This window comes from Sceloporus undulatus, chromosome 2, assembly GCF_019175285.1.
Source record: "Sceloporus undulatus isolate JIND9_A2432 ecotype Alabama chromosome 2, SceUnd_v1.1, whole genome shotgun sequence".
Classification (NCBI taxonomy): Eukaryota; Metazoa; Chordata; class Lepidosauria; order Squamata; family Phrynosomatidae; genus Sceloporus; species Sceloporus undulatus.
In genome coordinates, this window is record NC_056523.1 from 269,389,402 (window position 1) to 269,415,346 (window position 25,945).

At 37.4% G+C, this 25,945-nt stretch overlaps 1 protein-coding gene across 1 annotated transcript in view; it reads right to left on the reverse strand.

Annotated features, from left to right (window-relative positions):
- The window catches only part of CAMK4 (calcium/calmodulin dependent protein kinase IV), a 122,433-nt gene that overhangs the window by 26,639 nt on the left and 69,849 nt on the right, over positions 1 to 25,945 (reverse strand). The window contains exon 5 of the mRNA XM_042454916.1: positions 10,709 to 10,781. Within this exon, the coding sequence (XP_042310850.1) occupies positions 10,709 to 10,781 (73 nt within the window). The remainder of the gene's footprint in view (positions 1 to 10,708; positions 10,782 to 25,945) is intronic.

Sequence of the window (25,945 nt, forward strand, 5' to 3'; positions counted from 1 at the left end):
TTCTTCTGGCATATCTCCATCCCTTCCTTTATTTCTGCCAGCTCTGTCCTCATTATCTTCCTGCCTTGCTTCTTTTCCTGATGTCTGATCTTTTCTCTCTTTTGTTTTCATTTTAATCTTCAACATAACACATATCTTGACTCCATACCACCACCACTACCTCCTCCTCTTTATCCAAACTCTATTGGTCCCACACTACATCTCCATTTCTCCCTCTCCCTTTCTCTTTGATCCATATCTATAAGTTCTGTCTTCTGGCACCGAGATGCATCCTCTTTTTTTCAAGCAAATTAATTTCTTTCATGAAACATCTCTGAAGCACCCAAAGGAAATTACTATTTGTCACTTTCTTAGCATCACACAAGACAGAGCCTTTACTTTTTTTAACTCCAAAGGAATACTTTTATAAATCTGCTGAAGGCTCTTCTTGATTTCAGACAGTGGTATCTTCTTTGATTTGGTTCATTTCTTCTTTTAAGATTTTCTTGCTACATGATGGTGGATGCAAAGTAACAGCCTCAAGGAGAAGTATCATCTCCTCATTGCTTATAGTTGTTTTTCTGCTTTACAGCCTTCTAAATAACTTATCATCCGATCATTGCAATTAGCAAACTTAACAACATTCACATGATTCTCTGCTAATAAACCCAGTAATGATAATCTGGTAATGTTTGCCACAGTTCTGTATTACTCTAGTACTGTAGTCTTCCCATAGTTCTATTTTCCTGTTGTTAATGGTATAAGATACAATAAGAATTTTCAGTAATTCACCAATGTTATAATGCAACTTTATAACCATCCATTTTATAATGTGGTAGATAAATGAACCAGATAGAACTCAACAAAATGATAAATAAGGTATGAATTTTAGGAAATGTCTTGAACATACACTTGCTGCATATTGAGGTGTTTACTTTTAAAAAAACAAAAAACGGTATCTTGGTTTTTCTCCCTTTGAAAAGCAGCAGCCAGAAATCAAATTCCAAAGATACTTAACAATTATCCTGCTGCACTTCATAGAACTAGAGAATCCAACAACAACATGGCAGCTTGCCAAGTGCAAATAAATTCCTAATAATGTCATGTTTTTAAAAGCTGGTAGTTTCTAAACATTTTTTCTCAGTCCAAGTGGTAAGTGAGGAAGAACTGTACAGGATATTAAAGAAAGTAGGGCATGAAACATAGTAAAGGCCAAACATTGGTTACTATTCCCTGGTTACTTAACAACTGAACCAGATCTTGTCATTTGAAAATATGAGACCAATTTTGAATCAAGGGTAAGAATAAACAGCTGGATTTGGGGAAAGTGATGATATGAAGGAATAGCCAACCAGGGAGCCAAGACAACAAGAGAATATCATTGAGATGAAATAAGAGATAAAATTATGTTTTAGAATTTGTCTTCCTCCTTTCTGTCTCTTGTATTTACCCTCTTCTGGTAAACCAGACCAGCTTTTCTCTTTAGCCCTATTTATGTATTTCACCTCCAGAATTTATGGTTGTGATACAGAAATCATTTACTCATGATAAAACAACCAGGCTTGTACATGCAAAATTACATTTACTGCTATCTTACATGGACTGCTTCACAACTGCAAGTCTCATTTGTCATTCATTTCATTCACAGAAGAAAGTGTGGATGGGCTTTGTTTGAAACCACAAGCAAATAGTCCTAAAGGCTAATCTGAAAGCAGTGGCAATTGTTGGCTCCCATATCAGCAGGGCAATAAACTGCTTTGGGCATTAGTTTGAATTTTAGAAGAACTACTGTAGTGGTTTGAGTGTTGGGCTATTACTCTAGAGGTCAGGATTTGAATCCCTGCTTAGTCATGGAACCCCATTGGGTAACCTTCAGTAAGTCACACTCTCTCAGCCTCAGAAGATGGCAATGGCAAACCCCCTCTGAAGAAACTTGCCAAGAAAACCCCAAGATAGGTTCATCTTAGGTTCACCACAAGTCAGAAACAACTTGAAGGCAAACAACAACAACAACAACAACAACACTGAATGCTAGCCCCTAAAATAGATTCAGCCAACTGGACAGCTTTTTTAAATTTAAGAATAAAACCCAGAGTGGATTAATTGACATGATGGCATATAGGCCAAAAGTCTCTTACTGTATGACAACTTGTGATCTCCGGTCCTAATGTAATAGTAAGTACATAATGCTCCAGGTATATAGACAGGCAGAATTTAAACTCGGTACACCTTTAACAGCCCAGGGGCATCACTAATGCAGCATACCATACTAGGTACACACTAAGGGAGTGGGGTGATACCACTGCTCTCCAAACATCTGCCTTTTGGCAGAAACGGGCTGAGGTGTTCAGCTGTGTCCCTTTAAAATGCTGAAGAGCGGGTGTGAGTGAGGTGAGGCTCAGTGGGAGGAAAAAGGAGAGGCCCCAGGTTTAATATTTTTAAAATTTAAATTTAATTTTGTTTTTTAAAAAATTAAAATGTTAAAAAAATAATTCTTTTTTTCTAAATCACATCTTACAAAAATTTTACTTTAACCACATGAAACAATGTATGTGTAAATAGAGTTAGGCTGCATGTATGATATTTTAATTTAAAATATACTTTTAATTTCAATTAATTGTTTATGCCACAACTATTACCATTATATTTAGTGATATATAGAAATTATGATTTATGAGAAACATCAGTACAAAAAACATTACTAAGGATTCTGTATGGTGTGGTATGGGAGGAGCTCAATATGGGGTAACACCATGAGTTACTGTGACACCAATTCTAGTGACACAAATGTAAAAGCTCTTTTCACAAATGGAATTGCATTTAATTAGTCTCACAGCTCATTTAGTTTATATGTTTTAAAATAGGAACTCTTCTGACCATTAACTGTTTTTTAAATACAGAAATGTATCAAATGGAAGATGGCACTCCTATCAGTATCCCTAATTTGTAATGTTTTCGAAAATCAATGTGCGCACACCTAATTATGCTCTCTTTCCTTCCAGATATGGACAAGCCAATCATTCTTTGGCTTCCTCAGAATGTTTGCTCAGATGTTGGACTCTGAGTCCTACATCTGTCTTGAATTCAATTCTTAGCTACCATGAGTAGCTCTTGGTGAGATGGTAGGATAAAAATAAAGTGATTGATTGATTGTATCACACTTCATTCAATGTGAATTCTTGCAAGTAAACATAGGACTGCTACCCTATTTTTACTGGGGGCAGGAGTTTCAGTTAATTTAAAGATAGGTACCAAGATAAAATTAGAAAACCTTGTTGTGTTGCAATTACTTTTACATGATTAAGTTCACATGCCCAGAACCAATTCAGAACTAAAAGAGTGGGCAATCCTAGTAGGTGACTTTTTATGAATACTATGGCTTCATGCAACAGTAGTCCCAACTGGAGTAGATAACTGAAATGCATAGGTCTTGTTACTCTCCCCTTATGTGAATTTCAGTGATTTCAACATGGGTACAGCAACAGTATTATGCAGTCACTGGATACTTGCTTGAAACTCACTCATGTATTCTGAATTAGCATGTACAATTTCTAATAAAGTCAAACCCCAAATAGAACTGTGATGCCTTTAGACTCTGAAATGTGTTTTACACATGCTCAGAAATGCAGCACTACGACTGCTACCCTGTAAATTTTTATTTTTGCAAGCAAATATATATAACTGGATAATTAAAATGTATATGAGCTAATATTGAATTGTAAGTAAAAACTACATTATTAAGAATAAGCAAGAAGACACCAACATTTCCCTGAAAATTACACAGGAGTTCCTGTTCTTCATGAAGATGGCAACCTTTTGGTCTACATATCATATCTCCCAGTTATATGCACTTGGGTAATTGGGAAATAGATAAGATAAAAAAAAGACCAATTTAAAATCTATAGTAATTCACACAACATTATACTTGGGTTAAATAACTCATTTTGAAACTACAAAGCCTCCTTTTTGTATAGATTTTACCAAGTCAAGTGTATCAAACTCAAAGAGTTTCAGAACTGCAATCTTTGCTTTCACAGATGAAAGGCTTCCCAAGAATGCAACAGCATTTGCAGAGTTACAAAGGATGTTCATTTAAATCAATTTCCAGCTGGCTCATATCTAAAGGTAGACCACAATGAAATTGGCACAAAGCCATTAGAAGCAGGATGTACAGTCAAGACATCTTGAAAGTCAACTTTGCATGTCTGGTGTAACTTCGGCCATGAAATCTTGATCTACTCAAGAATACTGGTGACGTAGGCAATACTGAATTTTCAAACATACAGAAGTACCATTTCTGAAATATATACTGTATTTCTCTCTCTCTCTCTCTCTCTTACACACACACACACACACACACACACACACACACACTTTCATATTCTCATCCATTTTAGATCCATTTCTACAGTCATTCTTCTCTACCAGGTCGATTTGCCACCTTCCCATGTAGATCTCCCAAGTTTCTAAGTGAGACATCAAAGAAATTCAATTATTTCCTCAACAGGAATATAAATTGTTCTAATTCTGTTATTTATTCCAACTATTGTATATTTGAATGTTTGTGAATTATTGGCAAGTCCAATCAGAGAAATTGAAGTGTGTGGGTCAGGTGGCAAAAATGGCTATTATCCATGCAATTCCTTTGTTATAGGAGTGCAGGTGACAAAGCAGCAAAGATGAAAACTAGAGTGGAAATAAAAAACATAATTGGGCAAAAATGAACAAACAAACCTAGTGCTACCTTAATAGCTTATTCCATGGCAAGGGTAGCAGGGGCCAATGATATTATTATAGTTCTCCATTAATGCAGTATTGGTCGGCAAACTTTTCTGAGACATTCAAGCTCTTGTGTGATCTGGGCTCTTTGACTGACTGAGTGACTAGTTGATGACTTGTTATGACATGTTCATTAAACTCCTGCAAATAAACTGGAGCCCTATAAAAGACTTCCCCTTCTTGATGCTTTCAGGATGTGCATGACTACCATCATCTCTAACCCCATGCCCTATAACGTCTGACTATAATAATAATATACAGTATTATGATACTGTATGATTTGGGGATAGAGATGCTTTAGAGTTTGGATTAAAACCAAAAGTAGATTTACCACTCTGTTGACAAGGAAGACACCACTGAGCTGTAGACTAAAGAAAAAGATATCTTCTGATATGTTTTGCCTATGTTTTGGGGACATCTTTCTGTCATTGCTGTTATTCCCATGGAGGAGCCACAGATAAGTTTCCAAACACACTCCCACCATACATACATTCTCTGGAAAACAATTTGAAAAATACTTGGTATATTATTTTTTACTCCATTCTGAAGTTGGCATGTAATAGTATCTAAAATCTGAAAGTACATAGTTGCCATTTATATCTGACAGCATGTAATGCTAATTGGTGGTTGAGGGCTTGATGAGATTTCACATTTGTTCTGATTTTGGCAGGCTTCAGTCAAAAAAATCTATTAAGTATAAAGCCCTGAAATTCACAATTCTGAGCTAAACATCTCACATGCAAAATGTGAATTTCAATGTCACATTTAAAATCTGAATGAGGAAGCTGAAAAATTAAGCGAGTCTGGACTATTTGCTTAGCCAGAGTTCAACAGTTGATATGTACATGAGCTGGACCTATGACTTACGTAACCCAGTACTCCCCACCTTAAATAGAAGTAAGTCTTCATAAACTCTAATTTTTCAACTGGAGATTTCAAGGACTAAACCTAGGATCTTTTACAAGCAAATCATATAGTCTTGCCACAGTACAGTAGTCACAAGTCCCTGCTCTAGTCTGCACTTCTTCTGTATCATTCATTCTAAAAATCCAGTTAACATATTTGTGTTTAAAGTATCCATGTAATACTACAGTTCAAGGAAATTGTGATTTGTACATCATTAATAGGTTTGTGTCCAGGTGCCATCACAGTGTTGATGGGATGCCTTTTGAATCAGCAGACACATCTATCAGCGTAACAAAGAACAAACTGATTTTTAAAAAAGAATCTTCTGCCCTTTCCTACCAATGGCTCCTCTTCTTTCTCCCAGTTTCCCATCCTTCTGAAGCAGATGTGGATGAGGCTGAAGAGAAAGAGTATGGCCAGAAATTACCTTCCTCCCTGTTCCACCAAAAGAAGCCTCTGATGGATCAAAAACCATTACTTTAGTGGAATGACAACACGTGAATAAAGACTATAGAATATGCATACTTAACCATGTTTTTGCTCGGAATTTCTTACAAAACAAAAGATTGCTTTGACCTTTGTGTAAGGTAAAATGAATCAATATTTACTCTAGTCAATAAATTAATGCTTGGAAAACACAATATTTCATGAAATAAATACTGTCAAAAGTTCAATTTCTGAATGGACACTGAATAATTGCCCAATTTTTAACATGAATTTAAAACCAGAGGCAGAAGACTGAGTCCCTAAGTATTCTAGTTTGGGTACCCAAAGTTGATAAATGTATTTTCTCTTTCCATATTTTCCTTCATCTATCAGTTTTTAGAATGAGATCTCAGCAGAAACAAAAAAGGAGAAAATAAATCCCCTTTTACTTCTAAAGTATACACATTATCCTAACACGTTAGGAATTGCCACTTTTTCTTCCAGCATGGATACTGTTATGTAATATTTTCCTATATGTCTATAAAAGAACTGACCAGAGCAAAACCTTTTACAAAGCTGTGTTTAATTAGAACCATAAAGCTACTCAAAGAATGTTTCATTTAAATAATAAATTTTGCCCTTCAAAATCAAAATATAATGTGCATGATAAAGCATTGTGACTGGGGTCCTATAAAAGACTTCCTGTACTTGATGCTTTCAGGATGTGCAGGACTACCATCATCTCTAACCCCATGCCTCTGGCTGGGGAAAGCTACTCTATAATGTCTAACTGACTATAATAATAATATACAGTATTATGATACTGTACAATTCCTGAATCATATATATTTTAGAAACTGGGTGTCATAAATGAATAAAAGGATTTCGGTAAGGCAACAGAACAAACTGCACATCAATTGCTGGTCAGCTATATGCCAAGTTTTTACAATACAGTTTCTTGGATCTTCAATTTGAATTCAGATGCAGTGGGGAAAAAACTAAAGTAAAAGTCCAGAGCTTGATCTACTGTTAAATTTATGCTGACCTATAATTCATAACTGCCAGTGACATCAATCATCTTTTTAAAATTCACATTTTATTAACTTTTCTTACATTGGTAAAAACATGTGAAGGAAAGGAAGTAATTAGCCAGCTATATTAGATATCTGTATATCAGTTCAGCATGTTCTCACATGAGTCATCATATTTCAGTTAGCATATCATGAACTGGGTCTTAATGAACTTCATTGAAAGAGCAAAAAAAGATCATTTAGTTCTTTAATTCTTCAGTTCCTCCTTGACAGAACAGAGTATTCTAGCACTTCATGACCTGACATATGCAGTACAACCAACTATATAACTAAAACAATGGAGTTAAACTGAAAAAGAATGCCTTTCAATTGGGGCAAGTGTGATGGGAGGCTGCTGGAGTCTGTGGTATTTGATGGACTAGTTTTTAAGTGTTTTTTTTTTAATACCCAAATCTTGTTCCTTTGTTCTGGACTATTTCTTGGCAAATCCAGGCCTTGGCGTAATAATTTATCCCCACTCCCAACTCTGGGTTTCTTTTTAATTCAGAGACAAAACAGTATGCCCCCGACGTCTACTCCTTTCTCTCCCCCCCCCCTTTTAAGAGAGTTATAAAGCAATAGTGCATCAGTGAAATGCCATTTCTGCACTATAATGTGATGGTTGACATATGCATTATTCACTTTTTGGTTTGTTGTGGAGAGCACAATCCTCTCCCTCTCTGATGCAACTTTTTATGCTCCCTACGTCTAACATGGCCATTTAGTGGCAAGTGGAGAGCAAACGGTGTCTGAGAAACCTATAACCAGCTACACAACAATGATAACATCCTCTAGAACCCCAGGGAGCTCTTTGAAAATCTCAGATAATGCCTTCACTATTGTGCATTTGTCTATAGTGATATGGCCACATAGGGTGTTGGCAGCATGCAGGAGACAGCAGGCATGATATATCAAAACTTTATTGCTTTGACCAAAGGTCATTGCACAGACAGGCATGATATAGTTCTATCTAAGATGTCTCTTTGATGCAGTATCTTGACCTAGAATTTTAAAAAAAACCAGAGAGGAGAAAATTTGCCTTTGAAACCACTGGACCACCTCAACAAACCATATTTCAGGTGGTTTTTTAAAAAATATTTTGGAAGACCCCTAATAATGATACAAGAAATTGCTACAAACAGATCTCCCTGAAGAACTAAATGAGTGGATGTGGAGGCTACAATAACCAGCAAACCCCAGGAGCTAGATCATGATAACTCATGCTTCTATAGACCAAGCTGGAAGACACCATTCTCTTGTTTCATGTTCTCAAGCAATGTGTTTTAAGGTCTTTCTATGACAATTTCCAACCCTTCTGGAAATTCTTACATGCATGTATTTCCAAATTAATGCTTCTTAAAGTTTCAACAAGTGTCTGTAACATGTTTCAAAGCAAAATTGTTTATGAGGACGTATACTGACTTGAATTCACCTAACAGCATTAAAGGGGAAAGGACCATTCAACTTTAGAGTCATCCATGTACCCATTGCATGAATAAAACATCGGTATAATAGGAAAGCTCCCTATGATGTAGACACAGAGTTATGAAGCTCATCTATTGATTATAACAAATGGTCTAAAGAACTGTGAAGGGGAAACTCATGAGGAAATAAAGCCTAGGTCATCTTGGGAAGCTTTGATTGGATTAATGTCTGTGCATTCCTCCACCAGATTCAACCTCCTCTATTCCCAATTAATCCCCAAATGGCCTCTCCTCCAGCATCTTCAGGTACTTCACAGCCTCCAGCCCATCTCAGTCAACTCATCCCACATTTATTGGCACATTGTGCCTAGAACAATATACAAAGCACAACATACTTCCACACTGAAATTAGTTCTTTCCCAGATTTAGTGATACAGTTCTCCAAAATTAAAATAAAATAAAGCACACAAATATATTTATTTGTTTAAATCTCTGCACAAAAAGTGTATATTACTAGGTATATGCATTGCTTGAGGTGAAATTGTAAAAAAAGTGTACAGTCAGAAAATATATACTTTAATTTTTAGAAAACATATATGGAAATACAGTGGGTCCTTGTTATCTGCTAAGGTTTGGTTCCAGGATCCTCCATGGATAACAAAATTCATGGATGATTGAGTCCCATTAAATACAATGGCATAGCTCATCACATTTCTTATTGAAGTAGCTAGGACTGCAATAATGAAAAACAGGAAAACAGAGAATGTACAAATAGCTGACTGGAAAAAGGTTTGGGACACTTGGTTAATGGAAAAACGTTCTGACACCTTCATACTCTGTAATGGACAAAGGAAACCATACACCATTTTTGAAGACTGGTCACAACAATTCCCCTGACATCAAACCTCCTGCCCACCAGATTACCCTTTGGAAGAACACTCTAACTCTGAACCCACCAACCAGCAAAGCTTGAGTGACGATTTTAGAATCTTGGTTACTGAAACTACCTCAGATTGTTATTCTGCACAGCTTTTATATGACTCTTCAAAGCCTTTTGTTGTTTTTGTATTGTTTGTTTATATTATTGTTATAAAACAAATAAAACATTCAATTAAAAACAAGTAAATAAATACAGTGGCAAACTAAAATTGTGTCCCTTATATAAAATGAAAAATCAAGGTTTGCTATTTGGAATTTAGACTTTTTGGAAATATTTTCAAGATGTGGATGCTTAAATCCATGGATAAAAAAATCCATGGATAAGAAGAGACAACTGTACATGTAGATTTTCTTGCATGTAAAGTAAAGTAAAGAAAAAGAGAGAAATTAGGCAGAAGTACAACTCACAGCTTCAATATTTTTACTCAATCCTGTCTTCTATCCAATCTGACAACTTCCTGAATTTAAACTGGAGTTTTCTCCATTACACACTTGCTCCTCTGAGGATGGTTGTTCAAATCACCACTCATGTTATTGGAAGCTATAATAAACAGCTATACAGTATATTGATTAATTTGTCTCATGCAGCTGGGTAGTAGCAGCCTTTGGCCAATTTCTATATGGCCTAGATCCAACTGTTGGTCTCAGCTGGAGTCGACCCACTGTATTAATGGGAAATTAGCACTTATATAAGGCACATTTATTCAATAAGTATACTCTGGTTGGGACTAACAAATACATTTAGGCCTATGAGACTTGTAAACACCCAGACTTTTTGATTATATCAAGAAGGCTAGATTTACACTGAAGCCACCAGGTTTCCACAGCTTTGCCATAAAATTATCAAGTTTCACTAGTTTACTGATAAAAGGCTCCTTTAAGAAACCCCCTCATTGAATCAGTCATCAGTAATATTATATATGGGAATTAAAAGTGATAAACACACACACGCACACTTAAGGAAAGCAGGTACAGTATTCACTTAAAAGCATTCAGTGTTTCAGTTTCCAACTTCTTTGGTGATGTTTGTTACAAGATATTTCAACAGACACCATCAAGGAAGGTGGAAGCTGAAACAATGCTTTTTAAAAATATCTGTTTTTAATACTTTTATTAAATTTTTATTTAACAAAATTCAGTCTTATAGTATCCTTGTGAGATTCACACAGACTAGGAAATACTTACAGCAACAGCCTCCAGGATTTGTTTCACAGCATCCGCAGCATCTCGTTCACTGTAATACCCCTTTTCCACAATCCTATAAAGAAACCAGATCATGCCTTTCAGACTCAAGGATTAGAAGTGGGAGTACAATCCTAGGTAAATGTATTATTAAAAATTAAGCACAGAGTAATCAAGCAGACACATCTTATAGGCTTTGATGTCTCCTGCTAAATACAAAGCATAGCTGAAAATAGATTTACTCTTGTCTACAACACTGATTCTCAGCTAATATAAAAAGATATTTTCAAGGCATTGGTACAAATAAAATAAATTTGTGCAGATATATATAAAAAAATTATACGTGTGCACAATTTATTAATAATATATTTCATAATACATATATATTGAAAAGTAAGTTTGCATTTTAAAAATGTGGTGATTATGGACTTCAACATCAGATGGCAGCAAATCCGGGCCAAGTGCTTTTTCCTGCTGTGTCCCCAGATGCTGTGTCTGTCCAGTGTTTCAATTGCTTAGCCAGAAATAAGCCCCACTGAGACCAGGAATATTTACTCCAGACAGATGTGGAGAACTGACATGACATTATGATGAACTAAAAATGATGCATTCTTAATTATAAGTAGTCATATGGCCATACCTATGTATGTACATAGTAAGTACAACCCGCCCTTATTGCAACCCATAAAAAACAGACTAACGGCAACCTCCCAGAGGATGTTTTCCGCTGACGCTCCCAGACTATGGAATGCCTTGCCTTGCTGGAGAAGATCCATCAAATAACCAGCCTAGATAGCTTCAGAAAAGCTGTCAAGAGGGATCTCTTCTGGCAAGCTTTCTCAGAATAGTTCAATCTAATTTCTGTACTCTCCCTACTTTATGTAACCACTGCCTCTACTAGAAAATTCCTGTCACTTTAATAGGTTGAATTTTTAAACTGTATTGCAGGGGTAGGCAACCTTTTTGAGCCAGGGGCCGGGTTGCTGTCCCTCAGACAACTGGGAGGCCGAAGCCAAAAAATAAATAATTAAATATTTTTTAAAAAAAATTAAATATATAAATAAAACAGGACAAATGTAGGACAAAATTTTCAAATGGAAGACACTTTTTTTAAAAAATGGAGGACACGCAAAAAAATTTGCTGATTTTTAAAAAAATGTTAATATAAATGCATGTTTCTGAGGCTTCTATAGACAATTGCCCCCTAAGGGCCCCGGCGGCAATCGGTGGCAGGACCTGGCTGGGGCCGGTCCCAAGGCCTTGCCGGGCCGCATCCGGTCCGCGGGCCGCAGGTTGCCTACCCCTGCTGTATTGTATTTAATCCTGTTTTAAAGGGGAGGTCAATTTATTTATTGAGACTATGTATTATTCCAATATATTCTAGTCATGTAAGCCACCTTGATTGCTGCAGCAGAAAGGCGGGGTATAAGAATAAAGTTTATTTATTTTTAATAATAATAATAATAATAATAATTATAATTATATATATTCCGCTTAATCTCAGGGAATCCATTTCTTTATTATTTCTTTATTATTATTGTTTATACCATGCCTTTCATTTTGTACTGTTTTATACTGTGTATACACTAGTGTACATCATTCTTTGTACACTGAAGTCTTTAAATATTTTGGGGTCTAGGTGCCTTATTTTGTGAAATTAGGATTTCACCATTCCTGCATGAACTAGCATTAGTTCATGCAGTTGCTATCCCATATCATACCAGGAAATAACAGTTACACAACACAGTTCATATGGGGAAACATGCACCAAGTCATATGGACATAGTAGCAGAAATCTCCATGATTGCAGTGGGTAGACAGGCCTCTGAGTGAGCATGGGAAATGTTCCCAAAAAGTAGGGGAGAATATTAAGTTTATGAGTTATATGTGTGTAGCCCATCTCACCCAGCTCTACCCCAGATAGAGACTTTTGTGGGCAGGATGGAAGGAACAGCTCATGGGGCTAACTGCATCTTACAGCCAGAAAAACAGCATTGTGGCTGCTGCCACACTGTATAAATGAAGCCATTTCTTTAACTGCCATGACTCAGTGTTATGAAATTCTGGAAACTGTAGTTTTGTGAGATAGTCAGCCTTCCCTGTCAGACAGCTTTGGTACCTCACCAAACTACAAATCCAAGAATTCCATATCATTTAGCCATGGAATTTGCTTGTTCAGACAATACTTTCTGCAATGTGGCAGCAGCCTGTAGGATGATTTCCCAGGCGATGGATAGGATTCTGCTGGTGTTCCTAACTTTAGGAAAGCTTTGATTGCTCTGCAGTAAGACTGTAGCACTGTGCTAGTCATTGACAATATTGATACTCAGCTGCCTAGCTAGAAGAAATAAGCCTTGTATCTTTTACTCTAGGGTACTCTCACAGACATCAATGAATCTGCTATAGACGTGATTTGAAAGCTGCAAAAAATAAAAGGATCTCATGTCTGGAAAGAAAATTTCTCCGATATCATTTTGATTCAGATAAAGCTCTTCACTGGTTTTGTAGAAAAGCTACCAGGCAAACTAAAAAGTGATCAATCACAATTGGTCTCCTTACAAAAAGATTGCTTCGATGTTACAGCAATGACCCTGGCACAGTGAAAATAATAATAGCATAACAACCTTGAACAATCAATTATTGTAAAGTGCTTTTGAGTTAAAAGCAGGAAAAGTTGACATATAGAGGTGCTGATGCATTCAAGAGTACATTAACAACACCAGCGACCTTTCCCCATCTATTCACTTTACTACTGCAGTGATTACAAAGAAATAAGATATTAATTTAAGTTCACTTAAAAGTTCTTATAAGACAGAAATGTTGTTCAGTGCAGTGATGCTGAATTTTGAGTTATGAAAGACTGCCTTAGTGGATAGAATCTGAGCAGCTTTAAAATGGTTATTTGGCAGGTCGAAGATATAAGGCAAATGTTCTCAACATGATTAATTGAAGTACAAATTATTTAATGTTATATATGTTTATTGGATTTATTATGGGATATGTGTTTCTTGGTCTTGACTATATATGTCTTGTAATAATTGTTAATAATAGTAGTACAAAACTAATTTAAAATTTTCAAACAATAACTTGCTTGAGGTTTCTTTGATATGTGTTTCTTAGTCTTGTACTAGTTGCCTGCCAGAACAAAGTTTTACAGGCCAGACCTGTAAAATAATAATAAATTGCTGACAGCACTCTTTGAGCAGAACATAATTAACATGAGATACTGGAAGACATATGAACGCATGGAGAATGTGAGATAAATGCAGCACATAGTGAATCTTGTTGGGACAAAACAATACGTGGCAAAGGAACGGGTATAAAGTACAGCTATTATTCATCCTTTTCCAAATGCTAAATCTATTTGATTCACTAATACTCAAAACATTTCAACAATGTACAATGTTTATAGGCTTCCTCAGTTGTGAAGCAGGGAGCAAAATAACTCTTCTCTCTTTTACTGAGCCTTTGTCCCCCTACGAATTCATTAACTTAAGTGCATTCTAATCTCCACAATACAAAAGATGCCTCACATGTGAGATACTGGATTTATGCCAATCTCTCCTACCCATTTCAGACTCCCACTCTGAACAGATACTTCTGAGGATTGAGGAGACCCACCACCACCAATGGAATGGGATTTAGTGCTGGGTCTAGTGCAGTGAAGATGCAGTGAAAATATTCAAGACTGCATGAGAGAAAGACCTTTTCTGTTCAGGCATGGGTGGGAATCATGTGGCTTTACAGATGTTGCACTGGAGTGATCCCCAAGCATTCCTCACCACTGACTATGGAGGCTAGATTTTCCAAAACATCCATTCCAACAAAATCTGGAGGGCCAGAAAACCCCCACTTTTGCACTAAGGCAAAGCTGCCACTGGACACAACTCAGTAAAAGTGTTTATGTGAATGTGTGTATGTGTCTTCATGTTAACTGTTGACTTCCATAAATTTCATAGGGTTTTCTTAGGCAAAGAATACTGAGAAATGGTTTTGCCAGTTTCTTCTTCTGAAATAGAATCTACAGCACCTGGTATTCATTGGGGCTCTGCTCTTATTGATGACTGAGCCCAAGTATGGAAAATCTTGAACTATTTCAATGTCTATATCATCTATTTTAAAATTGTGCAGATTGTCTATGAACATAATTTTTGTTTTCTTAATGTCCAACTATAAATCTGCCTTTGCTTTTTCTTACTTGACTTTCTACAGTAATCATTCCAAATCTTTGCTATTTTCTGTATAGTGTCATCTGCAAACACCATAATAAATAAAGGGAAAGAGTTGCAAATCCTATGGACACTAAGAATCAGGGCCCTTTCACACTATACGGTCATAGAACTATGATTCTACTCTAACTGTCATAGCAACATCCTACAGAATCAGGGGAATTGCAGTTTAGGGAAAGAATTCTGAAAGCCATTGTGGTGTAGTGGTTTGAGTGTTGACCTAGTACTCTGGGAGATCAGGGTGTGAATCTCCATCCAGTCATGGAAACCCAATGGATTATTTTGGGCAGGTCACATTATCTCAGCCTCATAGAAAGGCAGTGGCAAAACTCACTGAACATCTTTATTATTTTATTTATATACCACCTTTCTCCCAGAGTGGGACCCAAGATGGCTCACAGTAGGAAACCAATCAAAATGCACAGTGAAATTTTAAAACAGTTAATATAGTCACAATTAAAAACAAAACTGTCACAATAACAATATAAATGATAACAGTATGATTTAAAAAAAATACAGCAGTTTTGAAAATAATGAAAACACACACCACAATTAAAAAGTTTTTTAATATGGTTACATATTAAGAGTCTGCTGAAACAAAAAGATTTTTGCTGCTGGCAAAAGGAAAAGTTGGGGGTGAGGGGGTATGCAATTAGGGTCAAAAGTGAAGGCACACAACAACGGAATTTTAGCCAGAGAGCTCTAGTGCTTCACCAAACTACAATTTCCTGCATTCCATATAATATAGCCATGGCAGTTAAAATGGATCCAAAGTGTTACAACATTCTATTATAAAAGGACCATAGGTTCCACTGAACCTTTTAGGAATTAAACATAAGAGATATGCAAAAGACTGTGTTATGTATCTGAAATTTCCTTCTTGCTTTCTTTTATTAACTACAAATATTCTAAAGATCTCTTCTGGATGTTCCCCATGCTTTTCTCTTCTGTCAGTTATAGGCACATTACTGTGAAGTCCCAACAATTGTTTCTGATGGGACATAAATGAGAAGTCAGGGAATTCACTGTGTAATGTATTGCAATGTTCTATGCCAGTAGTTCAGTTTTTCCACTGTGGTTGCAGGGAGTTGCAATCTAATGGAAAATGGGCAATATGATATTTCATTTCTTCTGTTCAGTGTTCACCAAGAACAAATCACTGGTTTCTTAAAAGTATAAGAGCAAACCCAAAAATGTAAGGGAAAACACAAGATGGACTGGTAACCTCACGCATATCAGAATTCCTACTTGTAAACAGCATGAAAAATTGTAAATAAATACAGGCAATAAACAGTTGAGAATGCACAATGATTTCTCACACAGAGAGAGCTTTTTCTCTGAAGATGCCAGTCACAGATGCAGGTGAAATGTGAGGAATAAATTTTCTAGAACATGCCACATAGCCCCAAAACCACACAAAAACAGTGTTTTTTTCATTTCATTTTGCAGGGATAAAATCCAAAACCCAAATTCTTTCCCAGGAAGAAAGCTTCTTGGAATGACAGTAAATACCACCACATCTGCTTTCCATTTTTAGGTGTTAACTTTCAGCTCCTGCTATGAGGCTTTACTGAAACAGATTTTTAAATTCTGAATAGAAAGGGGTTATGTGTGTGTGTGTGCGCGCGCTTTGTGTTACAACAACTTTACTATACACTTTCCTGGGCTGTAATGGGTCATGGGTTCATGGAAGCAACAGATACAATATGACAAAGTTGGATTATTTGACAAGACACATGATTGGTGGGAATCTGAAGAAATTTAAGGAGGACTGGTACAGTGTGGTGTTATATTTGAGTTTGAAATGGGCAGAATTAGCTACTGAGGGATTCAAGAAATAGAAATAGAGGTTAAATGAAATAAAAAAAGATAACTAGTTAGACAGCATAGAGCGATGTTGGAAAGTGCACTAAAGAGATAGACATGCTAACACATTGTTATAACCAAGAACTATAGGAAAGTAAGTAAATGTAATATGTTAGTTATATATGGCCCAGTACAGATCGTTGGTTTGCAGCAACATCCACATGACATGCATGTTGATGACATCACATGCGCGCCACGTGCAAATGGGATGGTGTGCACATGATGTTGCCGCAATGCCTCAGGGTGCTAATGGCGTCTTGGCAGCATCACAGGAAGGGGCTGCCATGCGGTTGCCATGGCAACAATCCAGGGAAGAAATCTGTACCTTTCTTCTAATCTGTACCGGGACTATGTTACTTTTTTATATATAATAATATTTATTTCATATTCCATTAATTAAAAAGATAAACAATAACAAATTTCCAACCAAAACATTAATTGCATAAACCTAAGGACAAATTGTACATCTAACAAAACCAACATAGTTGCATTCCTTCAACACATTTCATATGTTTCTAAAATGACTTCTCTTCTCTTCCCAGAGTTGGTTATTTGTTGTTATTTTTAGATCTACCAACTCCCGGTTTTACCTTTTCTTTTTTAATTCTAGTACATTACTTTCTTAGCTTATAAATATTCCATTTACTAACATACTTAACTTCTCATTCAGTGGTCTTCAGTAGCAGTGAACTTGTACAAAGAGAAAACCACAAATGTATGAGTTCTTAACCAATTAGGAACGGCTATATGGCTGGTTGTTTTTATGCAGGTTAAATCTTTTAACCTCATAGAAGTGACTTCAAGCTACTTTTAATTCCTACTGTTTCCTACAATGAAAAACAGGTGGATGTTGATTTGGTTTAATAGCTGTATTTCTGCTTTCTCCAGACTGACATCATCTCTGTTAGGTTTGTTGCACCTTTATGGGTAATCTGCTGTGTCTAGCAGATGAATTAGCATTACATTTATGCCCAGACTTGGGGTGCATCTACACTGTAGAAATAATGCAATTTGACATCACTTCAAGTGCTGTAGCCCCACCCTATGCAATCCTGAGATCTGTAATTTTACAAAATCTTTAGCCTTCTCTTCCAGAGTGCTGGCTCTTCACAAAACTACAAATCCCAGGATTCTGTATGCTGGCATCATGGCAGTTTAAAGCAGTGTCAAACTGCATTATCTCTACAGTGTAGATGCACCCTTCATTTCATATTTTCTTGGGCTTATTACTAAAAAAAGAAGTTTATGTAAACAGACCAGTCAATTAGTGTCCAGACTGGAACTTGTACCTTTTCAAGGCCATCTTCATCTCTTGAATTTATATAATCTTGCTGAGACATAAGCATTTAAAATGGCTTCCTCTTTCTGATATACAGATGACTGCAGTTTGGAAACCACTATTAGAAAATGCTTACTTGCACCACTATTTCTTGTGCTGTTACTGAATTCTACTATTGCTCAATGGACTGGATGATATATGCCAGATATCAAGTTCCCACTGGTTTCACATAAACATTTTACTGCAGAATTCAACACTCAGCTGCTGAATAGGCATACTTTGGGCCTCTTATTTTAAATACCTTCCTTCATTTTTTCTCAGATTTTACATGAGCTAAATGATTGTTTGCCTGAGGCAAGGAATTACTCTGTAAATTAATTAAGAATTTCTATACAGCAGTCATTTAAAAATTACAGGCATCTCTGGGGTATTTTGTGCAAAGTTTTCTGAGCATTTTCTGAAAATGATACATCTTTATGTTTCTAAGAAAACAATGAACAGACAGAATGCTTTCTCCAGTGTCTAGCATTAGCACTGATGCAGTTCCAGTTTCTTGGCGCCAGAATATCTGTAGATAGTCACAAAGTGATGAGTCTTTGAAAATGAATCCTAGAGTCACCCCTACCATTAGAGTGGGAATGGATGCTGAACAGCAAATAGTATAGAGTTCTATGTGTGCCACAAAGCCTGGTGCTTGCTCAGGTGGTCTACTGCCTTCAGAAGTGGCAGAGGAACACTTCCTGTTCTTAGTGTTGCATTGGATAAAATTGCCAGTCCACTCACCTTCTGTACATAAATGAAGATTCCACCAAAGGGCTGTGCAGACCTCCCCTAAGGGGTAGCCTGTGGCAGCCTTCATAAGCACTGGATCGGGGCCACTTCAACTGCACACCGCAGCTCCAATCTGGCCTTTCCAGCAGCTCCTTTTTGCGCCCTGGAAAGGGCATAATACCCACGGTGCTGTGGCTTTAAGGTGGTCCTTTGGTGCTGCGTCATTTGGACGCAGCACCAGAGGAGTGCCATGACATCACACAACATGTAGAGTGGCTCATGGCATCACTGCACCCTGGGAGTGTGACATCACTGCACACTAGGACCCATGCCCTGACTCTGCCCCCTAGGCTGGCCTTAATGGCCGGTCTGCAAAGGGCCCTACAAAGTCTATTTTCTCAGACAGCAAAATGCTTCAGGCTACTGCTACTCAAAGTAGTGATCCATGCACTGATGTCATGAGACATCAGCTGTCAATCCCCAAAGAGCTTCCAAGAAAAAAAGAAAGAAACAAAGAAACAAAGGGAAAGGAAAGGAAAAGAAAGAGGGAGATCAGGTGGAAGGGAGTTTTTCAAATAGGTCAACAGTTTAGCAGACAGAACTTGCTCCTTTTGTAGAGAGTGCTACAAGTCCAGCTATCATGAAGGAATCCTGTCTCAGGATCTGGTCACACCATATGGATAACTGATAGTTGTAATCTAACAATATCTGGAGTTCCACACATTCCTCATCTCTGCATTTAAACCAACTTTTATGGTGAGTCAGTATTTATTCCTGCATTGTAGATCTCAGTCTAAGAGACAGTAGCTTGTCTAAAGACCATTAATGCATTTATGGAAGAGACCAAATAGGAGTAGGGGTTTTGATTTAAACCATGCTCAGAATACCAGCTTTCCTATAATGGGTGATTCTGGTTTCTTGAAGATTACAAGGAACGATAGCAATAATGCAAACTCCACTAGTTGTTCCACACCATGAATTATGTCTCCTTTTCTCCCTTCTCTTTGACTTCTTTAACACCATAGATGCCATGATACCTTTTAATGTTCTTTAAGATATTTCTTAATGCTTTAATATATACTTCCATTCAAGTTGCGTGTTTCACACACACACACACACACTACAGTGGACCCTTGTTATACGCTGGGGTTTGGTTCCAAGAATCCCCAAGGATAACAAAATCTGTGTATGCTCAAGTCCCATTAAATATAATGGCATAGCAAAATGGTGTCTGTTATAAAAAAAGGAAAATCAAAGTTTGATATTTGAAATTTATACTTTTTTGGAACATTTTCAAACCATGTGTGTTTGAATCCGTGTATAAAAAAATCCATGTGTAAGGGCCGAGTGTACTTGCTGAGGTGAGAATGGGATAGATGCAGCCCAGAAGTCAAACAGTTGTTGAAAACAGGTTGCTTCACACTGATGAGGTGTGAGCCAGCATCCTACTCCTGTTGTTGAGCAGAAAACATCTGAGGGAAAGCAATTCTTGACCTGGGAGGACCAGCAAATGAACTTGGATTGAACCATTATGTATCTTACCTCTGTGGAAGACCATGGGAGGATGAAGATGAAGAGGATATTAATTTTTAAAAATGTGGGGACAAAGGTGAAACAGAGCTACAGAGTGCTGAGTCTACTGCCTCCCTTCCATGCAGCACTGTGGTTACTTTGGAGTGTGTGGTCACTATTTAGAGGGCTCCAATATCCAATTTGTTCAAAAGCAGCAGAAGAGGGCAGGCCCAGAAATGGCAGTGAGAAAAGTTCTGCAGTGATTTCAGGTTGCTCCCTCTCCCCTTCTTTTAAGAGTGGACTTTCTGGCATCGCTGCTGCTCTCAGAGATTGCAGTGGTAACTCGGAACTAAGAGACTGGATGGCATAGAAGACACACCTGCACGCTGGGTATCTATATCAGCAAAGGGTTTGCATTGAAATCTATCGAGGATGATATGACTTCCCTCCCCCCCACCAGTGAGGACATTTCATAGTGCAAAATTGGAATGAAGTGCACTTAGTTTACACAGCTCAATATATGGAATGGGGAATTCAATGCAACTGGAGGACATCTAAAATAGTGTCAGCAACAGTACAATGTATTGCATAAAGGCTGTTCTTTCATATGCCCTTCCCACAGCAAAATGGACTAGAACTGGGGGAAGAAAGTTCATGTGCATTGAAGGCAGAGAGACCTAGGCTGATAGGTCTCTCATGAATAAAAGTGAAGGGGATAAAAACAATGCAAATTAGAGCTAGTTAAATAATTTGCACCCAAACTGCTGGAGGGAGAGGAAGGCAAAAAGAAAAGTAGCAGCTCTGGATGCACTGTGGTGCTGTGTTTTGAGTGTGAGTCTTATGATCCTGAGGAACTAGGGTTCACATAGCTGCTTGGTTATGGAAACCCACTGGGTGAATTTGGGCAAGTGACACTCTCTCAACCTTAGAAGAAGCCTTAGAGACCCTACCTGTTCAGTGTTGAGGAATACCTTTCAATTTATGTAGCTTGAGATGTGGACAGGATCCTTGGAAAGGTGAGAACCACCACGTGTACTAGATCCTTGTCCTTCCTGAGGAGGATTAGCTGGGTGGGTAAAAGAAGTGATTAATGCCCCTCTACAACAAGGAAGGGTCCCAACGTGTCTGCAGGAGGTTGTGGTAAGATCTCTTCTGAAGAAAACTGTCCCTGGATTCTACTATACTTGAAAATTATAGACCAGTTGCCAATCTTTCATTTTGGGGCAAAGTACTACAGGATGTAGTGGCTTCTTCAGGGGTTCCTGGATGATGCAGTCTATCTAGATCAATTTCAATCTGGTTTCAGGCTTGATTGTGGGATGGAGACAGCGTTGGTAGCCTTGATGGATGGCCTACATAGGGAATTGGAAGGGAGAGTATATCCTATTGTTTTTACTGGACCTCTCAGTAACTTTCAGTAGCATCAACCATGGTATCCATGGTCTGTTCTACAGTGGCTCAGTTCTTTCCTGGAGCAACACCCTCAGAAGGTGATGATGAGGGATTCCTGTGTGACTCCTTGGCCATTGACCTGTGGAGTCTTTTAGGGTTCAGTCTTGTCTCCTATGTTATTTAACTTTTACATTAAGTTAAAGTAGGGCCAAGTGCCACCAGATGCTGATGACACCCAGCTCTATGACTCCTTTCCACCTAATTCCAAGGAAGCTGTTCCTGTGCTAAACTGATGCCTGGCAACTGTAACTGACTGGATGAGGGCAAACAAATTGAAGCTTAATCCAGACAAGACAGAAGTGCTCCTGGTCAGTCAAAAGACAGATCTGGGAATAGAGATTCAATCTGTGTTACACTCCACCTGAAAATGCATGTTTGCAGTTTGGAGGTACTCCTGGATTCAGCTATGAGCCTGGTTTCAGCAGTGACTAGGAGTACTCTCACAGAATTTCAGCTTGTGCATCAACTGTGCTCGTTCCTGGAGATGCCAGAGCTAGCTGCTATAGTAGATTCCTTGGTTACATATCATCTGGATTACTGTAATAGCTATATGTGGGATTGCCTTTGAAAAGTGCTCAGAAACTGCAGCCAGGATGTTACCTGGGGATGGCTACACTATTTCCTTGTTGCAACAGCACCACTGGCTACTGGTCCATCTCCAGGCACAATTCAAAGTGCTGCTTTTGACCTATAAAGCCCAAAATGGCTTGGTCCCGATTCTCTGAAGAACCATACATCTCTTTTTGAGCTCTAAGATCATCTGAGGCCCTTACCACCACCTTCTCAGGCTTGTTTGGTGGGAACAAGGGAGAGGGCCATCTTAGTGGCTGGTCCCAGACTTTGGAACTCCTTCCCTAGATAGGCCAGGATGGCCCTGTCTTTGCTTTCCTTCTGTCAGCAGGTAAAAACATTTTTGTGATGCTTTCACAAACTGACAAGAGTTGGGCTTTTAATGCTGTGTGGTGCTGTTTTAAAGATTTTCATATACAGTAGTCTTTCATTTTAATGTTAAAAGTTTTTAAAGTTTTAAAATTTCAATTGTTTTTAAATCTTATATTTATATTTTTATGTTTTTGCATTGTTTTTAATTTGTACAGTGGTGCCTCGGGTTACGAAATTAATTCGTTCCGCCATTCCTTTCGTAACCCGAAAATTTCGTAACCCGAAACACTTTTCCATTAGCACTGGAAAGCCTATAGCTGCACTTTGCAGCATTTGAATTTCGCGCCGAAATGAATTTCGTAACCCGAAAAATATTTCGTAACCCGAAACAGTTTTTGCCAATCCAACTTTTTCGTATCCCGGAAATTTCGTAACCCGATCATTTCGTATCCTGAGGCACCACTGTATTGTATTAAATAGGTTGTCAGCTACCTTGAGTCCCATTACTGGGAAAAAGGTGGGATATAAATGAAGAAAATTCTTGTTGTTGTTGTAATTGTAAGCCAATGGCAAACCTACCCTGAATTAATCTTTTCAGCATAAGGTTTTTTGGGCAAGATTTATTCAAGATAGGTTTGCCATTGGCTTACAATTACAACAACAGGAATTTTGACTTGGGATGAATAGAAATAATGCAGTTTGACACTAATTGGCATGGCTCCATCCTACAGAATCCTGGGAATTGTAATTTTGTGAGATACTGGAACGCGGGCAGAGAAGGCTAAAGAGCTTGTAAATCTAGAAATCCCAGGGTACCATTGGACTGAGCTTCAACACTTAAAATACTGTCAAACTGCATTATTTCTACAGTGTAGATGCACCCTTGAAGACACATAACAACAAACCCGTGGTATAATATCGCCGATGAATGTGAGGCATCCCTTCCTCATGTCAGTGCTGTAGAAGAGGCATACATCCCTTCTCCCAGGACCATAAATAGAATGCAGGATATGTGAGAGATTATCTTGCATGTAATTAAAGCAAACTAAGCATATTAAAATGATAAATTCATTAAAGAAGAGAAATAAGGGGAAAGTGACAAAAGGATAAATTTGAATGTAAGGGAATTGCAATGTGAGATTGCTATTGAGCCAAAAATGCATTGATAAGAAAGACCAAATGTAAGATATATGAAAGGCCTTCCCAAGAACTGAAGACAGTTCCCTTAGCTGAAGGTTGGAGACCATTTCCCAGGTGATCCAAGGTTCAGTTCCCAGTAGTCTTTTCTCTAATGCATTTCTTTGCAAAACGCAAAACCAGATGATTATATTTTCATCAAAGAGTACAACTAATTTTATCTCCCACCCATGTTTTTCTCAACAAAATAGTGTTTCTTTTTGAACTTCTGCTAAAATCAGGAAATGACTATTGATGAACCTAAAAAGTATTTTGACTGAAATCAAAACAGTTCTTCAAATGGAAGAAGACCAAGTGAAATGTTTAATATTTAACCAGACTTAGGGAATGGCAGCCAGCCAATGTGGCTCTTATCTTACAACACAATGCAAAAGTATACTTTTTCTAAAGGGCACACAGGACTTATTAGGGCTTCAGCGGCAGTATATTATGGAGTTGTTCCTCATTTAACAAAGTGCTTTGCATTTTGGAGCTGCATAATCAATAACTGTAAAAACAGAAGGAATTCACAATATCATTCTTGCTGCTGGACCAACTCTGGTTGTTAGTCTAAACAAATGGAATTGTCTTAAATGTTGACATACCAATTGTCATTGCTTCAATGGGTCTACTCTAGTTGGTGCTAAAAGTAAGATTTTATGCTACTGAAAGCCACTCAAATGATGGTATCTGCAAATATGTTCTTGCATAAATCCCATTCACCTCAATGCACCTGTGAATGACAAGTTTTCTTTTCATTTATGCTCACTGCACACAGCTGAAATATTAAAATGGATCTGGAAACTACAGTTTTTTAAATTAACATTTCACTGAAGAAAAATAACCTTTCTCTTGGTTTGAGTCCTGTATGCTTGTAAGGTGCTTTTCTGTCAAAACTAGAAAATTAAAAATGCACTGTCTGGAAGGAGTGTTTGACAAGATCGAAAGTAGACAGATATAATTTATACATTCTGGGTTAGGGAAGATCCTAAAATTCGTGTATGTTAATATACAGGAAATGAAAAAGTATAAAAGGAGCTTCCAGTACCTACTGTCGCTAAAGGCACAGATCATCATTAGCATCTTAATCTTAAATATAATCTTATATTTTTAAACCAGCAGTGCAGGATATGGGAAAATTTTCTTAATCATGCATTCATTAATTTGTTTTATTTTTATTTGCCTACATATTTCTATGTGCTACTTATTCGTTTTATAAGCAACATATTTAGCATGTGCTTACTGGAACATGATATGGATTGGAGCCCTGGTGGCGCAGTGGTTAAATGCCTGTACTGCAGCCACTCACTCAAAACCATAAAGTTGCGACTTCAATACCAGCAAAAGGGCTCAAGCTTGACGCAGGCTTGCATCTTTCCAAGGTCACTAAAATGAGTACCCAGATTGTTGGGGGAAATTAGCTTACAGTTGTAAACCGCTTCTTAGACACTATTAGTTCAGTATAAAGCCGTATACAGTGGACCCTTGTTATACGCTGGGGTTTGGTTCCAAGATCCCCCGTGTATAACAAAATCTGTGGATGTTCAAGTCCCATTAAATATAATGACATAGCAAAATGGTGTCCCTTATAAAAAATGGAAAATCAAGATTTGATATTTGAAATTTATACTTTTTTTTAATATTTTCAATCCATGGAGCTTGTATCCATGCATAAAAAATCCATGTATAAGAAAGGCCGACTGTATAAATAAAGCTGTTTTGATAATTGGCTGTAAAATTTGAATAGAATCATGTGCAAACTTTCATGACATAATGTGATTAAATATTGCCATGCTATGAACATGGCTTACAATATTAAATGTCTGTGTAATGTAGTTTTAGATAATTTGAAGAATAAAACTTATTGTCATAATCAAAATCATGATTTAAAATTTGTTAATTGATTTTTCATTGAAAACTGTATTCAAAGTGATGTGCAAAAATTTAGAAACAATGAAGGATTAACAAATTTAAAGTCATAGATATTACATCTAGATTACAATTAAATTGGATTAAAGGTAAAGGTTTTCCCTTGACAAGATAGTCTAGTTGAGTCTGACTGCAGGGAGCTAT